Source organism: Mytilus edulis, chromosome 4, assembly GCF_963676685.1.
Source record: "Mytilus edulis chromosome 4, xbMytEdul2.2, whole genome shotgun sequence".
Lineage (NCBI taxonomy): Eukaryota > Metazoa > Mollusca > Bivalvia > Mytilida > Mytilidae > Mytilus > Mytilus edulis.
The window spans coordinates 76,021,344-76,028,057 of record NC_092347.1 but is presented as its reverse complement, the minus strand read 5'-3'; the positions used below and the strand labels follow the sequence as shown (position 1 = coordinate 76,028,057).

The 6,714-nt window shown below is 34.6% G+C and overlaps 1 protein-coding gene across 1 annotated transcript; it reads left to right on the top strand.

Annotated features, from left to right (window-relative positions):
* Positions 1 to 629: 629 nt before the first annotated feature.
* On the top strand, positions 630 to 5,593 carry LOC139520555 (uncharacterized). Its single transcript, XM_071313327.1, has 2 exons — positions 630 to 1,718; positions 4,436 to 5,593. The coding sequence occupies exons 1-2, from the start codon at positions 800 to 802 to the stop codon at positions 4,999 to 5,001; spliced, it is 1,485 nt and encodes a 494-aa protein (XP_071169428.1). The 5' UTR covers positions 630 to 799; the 3' UTR covers positions 5,002 to 5,593.
* Positions 5,594 to 6,714: the final 1,121 nt, after the last annotated feature.

Here is a 6,714-nt window from a genome sequence, read left to right as displayed (position 1 = left end):
TCCTCAATGCTCTGCACTTTCGTAATTTATTTGGACTTTATAGCTTTTTTGGATTCGAGCGTCACAGATGAGTCTTTTGAAGACATAACGCACGTGTGGCGTAAAAAAAAATTAATCCTGGTATCTATGATAAGTTTATTTACAACCACAGGGTCGATGCCACTGCTTGTGTCGTTTTATTTCCCAAGGTATCACTAGCTCAGTAGTCAGCATTTCTATGATGATATGAATTGTCATTTATATGGTCATATTTTTAAATTGACTGTTTACAAAACTTTTGAATTTTTGAAATACTAAGGCTTTTCTATCTCAGGAATAGAAAACCTTAGCTGTGTTTGGCAAAACCTTTAGGAATTTTGGTCCTCAATGCTCTTCAATTTCGTACTTTATTTGACCTTTTTAACTTTTTTGGATTCGAGCGTCACTGATGAGTCTTTTAAAGACGAAACGCGCGTCTGGCGTTGAAACATAATATAAGTATTAGTTACCCTATGAAAAACTGTTGGTTAGTATGTAGATACACTATGGGTGGGACTAAATGCACGAGAAAGCTCTGCTTTCGAGTGTGTTTTAGTCCTACCCATCGTGTATCTTCATACTGACCAATCGTTTTTCATTAGGGTAAATAATATGTGCCATGGTTGGTTTTAGAAAACAATAGATCCCGTGCATTCGCTGCCCAGTATTTTTTTGTCCTGTCCATGGTGTATCTACATACTGGCCAATCGTTTTTCATATAGGGTAAATAAAATGAGTAAAGGTTATTAGGCCCGTGCATTCGTGGCACTTAACCTACACTATGATGGACGTGACGGAGATAGATTTTTTAGAGGCACACTGGGACAACACTGTCGATGATGTTACTTTGTCGCAAATTTGCAATGATATAGAAAATGAAAACACCGCAGTTGAGAAGCTAGAAGATTTAAGTTTGAGTCAAGTTATGGACATGTATGAGGTCAACGCGGAGATGGATAAAATGATAGACACGCCGGGTAGTTTCGATTTAATGGAGGTTGAAATAACTCCTGAAAATGTTATTGAACAGCTTGAGAAGGCGCTTGATAGTTTACATACTTCGCGGTATTCGTTTGTCGACGATGCAAGTGTTGAAACTTTGATAAAATCTACAGAGAGCAAAAACACACGGAAAAATACCAATTGGAGTATAGCGACTTTTAATGACTGGAGAGGAGAACGGATGATGAAAACAAATTGTGCTATCCCTGAATTGCTGAAGTTCACGGCTATGGATATAAATCAGTGGTTGAGCAAATTTGCAATTGAAACTCGCCGGAAAGATGGAAAACCTTACCCTCCAAGAACACTGTACATCTTATGTGTCGGTTTATTGAGGTGTCTCAGAGAAAATGGTGTCAATTTGAACTTTTTAGATGAACGTGATTCCAGGTTTTATGACTTCAGACGCGCGCTGAGTGCAAGAATGATAGAGCTTACCGCTCAAGGGGTGGGAACTACAACAAAACAAGCCGAGCCCATATCTAAAGAAACAGAAAAACATCTCTGGGATAAGGGCCTTCTAGGGAAGACCACCGCAAAATCCATGACCAATACCATGTTCTACTATAATAGTAAGCTATTTGGATTACGAGGGGTCGACGAGCACAAACATCTAAACACAGACCAGTTCGACCTTGGAGTAGATCAGAGAGGGAAATACATAACTTTCAACGGGAGGGCTAGTAAAACATACAAAGGTAAGACGATTTTCCTATAATTGTGTTGATAAAATGCATTTGATATACCATTGTTTATTCGTTAGGTTACTAATTCGCCGAAGCGAAAGACTTTTCGAACTGTCTGTGTTTATCGGTGCTGATAACAGGAAAATACCGAGAAAACGAAAAATTGAAAAATGAGGGGGGGGGGGGCATGTACATGTATGTTTTTGAAAAATAAGACAAACAAAAAACCCGCCAATTATTGGGAAATAAACTTGAGTAACAAAAAGGTTAAATTTTAAAAAGAAAAAAAAATGAAAAACATCTAATTATCCCCCCTTTCCCCCCCCCCCAAATCACACACATTGTATAGGTTAGATCAGTGGTCGGTCCCTTAAATTTTTTAAATTATAGAGTATGTGGTAAATAAATTATAAGCAGTATTGGTAACTACAAAAATATTCCTAGTGATGATAAAATAACCTCGTACTGTAATTTTAATCGGGTGAATGAGCAAGGGGTGGGGATGGGGGGTCACTTCGGTTAAAAGTAGGTACAGGTGTGCCGGTGGGATTCATATATTTATCTGTTTATGCTAACAATTAGTATCTATAGTGCGTTACAAGATATTATGGTTCACTTAGAGGCTGTTTATCACAATGCCAATTATATAAATGCAGTATTTAAACTAGAATGTTGTTTTTTTTGCTTTATTTTTAGAAATTATCTTGCTATGAATAAATGTAACATTTTTCAAAAAGACACCCTTCATGCCCTTTTAAAAAGACAAAACTTCTGTAAAAAGTCAATAGTTTTGTTGACTTTTGCAGCCCAAACCTTATATTGGATTATACTTAGTACGCTAATGAATGATCTGAAAACTATGTTAAAAAGTTTAATTTGTCAATTATTTTTCGGTTGTTATTACAAAAAAATCATAAAATAAAATACGTCATTATCTCCAAGCCCAATTTACCCCCTAGTACTTATTTTGATTTGGACTGGTCATTGTTATTCAATTTCCCACAGTTCAATTGGACATGGATATAAATTTTCAACTTTACCTATTACATTTCTATTTATTTACACACGTTTATACAGTAATTTAATTGACATCCAGTGAGCACGCGGACGAGTTCATCTTTTTTATGAATGAACACAAGGTTTTGGAAGGATATTACTTTTTCACATATTTTTCGTATTAATACAAAGAATCTTTAAAGTATCAAAATAGCACATTTGTGATTTTAGATATGTATTTTAACAGTGCTTTGCATGTATTTTAATGTGCCTTAAAGTTTGCTGTTATACATCTTGTCTGCATGTTTGTGTGTTTAATGTTGTGTTTATGTTATTTTATATTATGTTTGTATTGTTATATGTAAATCGAAGCAAAATAAAACTTTCTCATTCGTATTCGTTTTCGTCAGAAATGGAAGAAACTTTATAGATTATCCCTTTGTATCCATTTAACGAGTTGCTATTTAGAAGATAAATACTGAAATACATTTTACACAAGTTTACGCAAGGTAAACAGTAAGCTATCAGGAAATGCATTTTTCACTACGATTTTGCTGTTACAATTCCGAATAAAACAATGTTATAAAGGCGATTTGATCATATTAAGACCGAATTCGTCTACCCCCCCCCCCCCACCCGGCAGAATGAGATTGTCATAAAACAAATAAAAATCCTTTATGCATTTTCAAGAAAATTCAATTATAAAACAAACGGTTGTATGCAGGAGGGGCACCAATAATCCATATCCCTTTAATTTATAAAGAAATATCCCATATCTCTAAAAAAAATCATCGTCAAGTTAGTATACATCAAATTTCAGAAGCAAATTGATCAATATCCTTTTAAATAAAATATAAAATAATCTGTATCCCTAAAATAAAAATGGCAAATCATCAATATCCCTTAAACCCCTATACTACCCACAGACACTTGTCTCAGAATTTTGTTTCCCTATATACAATTTACCCAAATCTTATATTAAGGTAGAAAAGGAAACAAATTCTGAGACAAGTGCCTATGATACAATTTTCACAAATAGCTCGACAACAATATTCATTGTTTTTTATTTAGGCCGCATTTCTTTCTAACCCAAATTTTGTAAACGTTGTGTCGCGTTTGTTGTTGTTTTCTAAACGCTACAAAAGTAGAAACAAATACATCGTTTAATTATTCTTTACTGACCCCGTTTGAACTTTCAATAAGGCATGCACATGTTGTTGGTAAACAGACTTTTAAAAACGTAGAAACATCGTTTAATCAGGTTGTAGTACGAAGAAACAAATGTAGCGTTTGTACTGACAAACGACAAACTGCAGACGCATTTTTATCGTTTCATAGTTCGTCAAAGGTTATGCAAACTTTGCAAACGTATGTTTGAAAGAAATGATCAAAACATGTGCGCGCTTAGCCGTTTGCATCGTTTGTGTTAGAAAGAAATGCACTCTTAATTTGTTGGATTTTTTTGTGAATTTAATCGATGACTGCGGTCAGGCGCGGATCCAGAGGGGGGGGGGGGTTCCGGGGGTTGGAACCCCCCTTTTTTTGGACGATCAATGCATTTGAATGGGGACATGTAATTGGACCCCCCCCCCTTTGTCCTGGGTTAGGAACCCCCCTTTTTTAAAATGGCTTGATCCGCCCCTGGTGGTTATAGACTACTGACTTGGAAAGTAGATATATATATCTTAATGAACTATATCAATGTTTACTTTTCTAATTTTTTTTTATTGAAGGTGGACTAAACCAACGCCATTTATCCGCCAAGAACATCAAACACTACTTCCAGAATGATGAGCTTTATGAGATTTACGAATACTACTTCCAGTTGGTCGGCAGTTTAAAAGGAAATTGTTTTTACAGAAGACCGTTAGATTCGAAAAATGGTATAAAATTTGGTGAGCAACCTATTGGTGTAAACAAGCTTTCCTCCATCATGAAAACCATGTGTGCTGACGCAGGCGTTGAGGGATATTTCACCAATCACTCAGGAAAACGTACTTGTGCCACAACGTTGTACCAAGCTGGAATACCCGAGCAAGAAATCATGTACAGAACTGGGCACAGGTCGGTCGAAAGTGTAAGGAAGTACAAAAGGGCTGCTGAGGATATGCTCAAAGATATATCAAATGTTTTGGAACCGGAGGCGATACCCGTTAAAAAAATGAGATGTGAAACCGTGACCTCTCCTTCCGTGACTTCTGAGAATGAAACCGACGTAATATCAAATATTAATATACCATGTCACGGTGCGCACAGTAATTTTAGTGGATGCGTGTTTCACTTTGGAACTCAAAAGTAAATGAAATGCTTATTGTGGGATTAAAATGTGTTTGGGATTATATATTGAGGTGATACTTATGTTTACTATAAATTTATGCTGGTGCCGATTACAAGGAAGTAATTTATTTTGTGTGGTTATTATAAAGTGCGATTTCGTTATATTTTCGAACATGCGTGTGATGATTAAAAACGTATTAATAAAATTGAATAAAAGTCCCACTTTAGTTTCTATTTCATTGTTATTTTCCAATCCTTCAAAGTTGACGGGGGTATATAAAAATCACCGGGTCAGTCTTTATGTCCGTCCGTTAGTCCTTCCTTCCCCCTTTCGTTAGTGAGTCTGTCTGTCTGTCTGTCTGTACGTGAAACTTGTAAGCACCCATAAACAGATGCATGGATCTTAATGAATCTTTAGAAAACAATTCATATATTATACTATGTGAAGATTTGCACGAAGAAATATTAATTCGGAGAAAGAAGCGATCCGGAGTTTGTAAACATTTCGTTTGAAAAAGAATGAGGTATACGTATACACCACTGTTAACAAAACTTTTAATTGGTTAACCAATTGAAGGCTTTGTATAAAACAGTGGGTTTGTATGTAGATACCTCACTGTTTTTTCAAGGGAAATTTGCTGCAACTATGGTACATTCCCTGGTATCTATGTTGAGTTTATTTTCAAAAAGGTCTATTTCTTTCGTAAAGTTATAGACGAATGAATTTACCATTTTCTAAAATAGTCTGAAACGTTAAAAAGACCATGATAGATATAAAAACATTTTAGCTGCATATAAACCTTCAACTTTAGACGAACATTGTACCGTCTCGAGGACAATAACCTATTGTTCTCATAGTCCTATTATTTTATACAAGATTTGAACAGCTAATCAAATTTAGTAACAATAGATTACAATGCCTACTAGTGAAACATTAACTTACAAAACTGTTTTCAATTGGCATGTTTTTTTTTATCAGATTGTTATTTCTTTTCCATATTTCAACTTATTTGTTGGACAAGATTGGTTGTATTTATAGTTGTTTAAGTCGTTATTCCTTAATGCCTGTGATTTATTCAATAAACAAGAGTTTTCAATGTGGTAGATATACATCCCAAATGAATAGCTCTGCGATTTATTTATATAAATATATTCTTAATTCATGTTTTTAAATTGTGTAATTCTTCTGGAACTTATTAGGATTGTTTTTTTGTCGATAACCTTGATTTGGCTGTTCAGTTTAGAACTTTTTTGATCCGACAACCTGAATCCGCCTATGCTATTCTGCACATTGTATAAGGGACGAAGTAACACCAAACATTCAAATTTCAGTGCTTATTATTTAGTTAGGTACACAATATATTATAACTTTTTTTTTAAATATTTTTTTTCTATTTATTCTCATTTTCGTTTAAGGTATAGCAGTAATGCCTGGATACAGTTTTCAGGATTAAAGTTTAAATCCTAGGATTAAAGATTAATGCCACATATTATTAAGACAATAAACTTACTGTCTAGGCCTTAGCGTATTGCCTAAGATTTAAGCTGTATACCTAATTTCACTTATTACCGCTAACATATAGACAATGTATCTAGAAGTTTGGATAATTTCCATTGTTGTCAACGTTAACTAAAGAATTTCTTAAAGAATGCTTATTACAAAGTGTAATTAATCTAAAAAATGAAATCACAAAAATACTGAACTCTGAGGAAAATTCAAAAAGGAAAGTCCCTA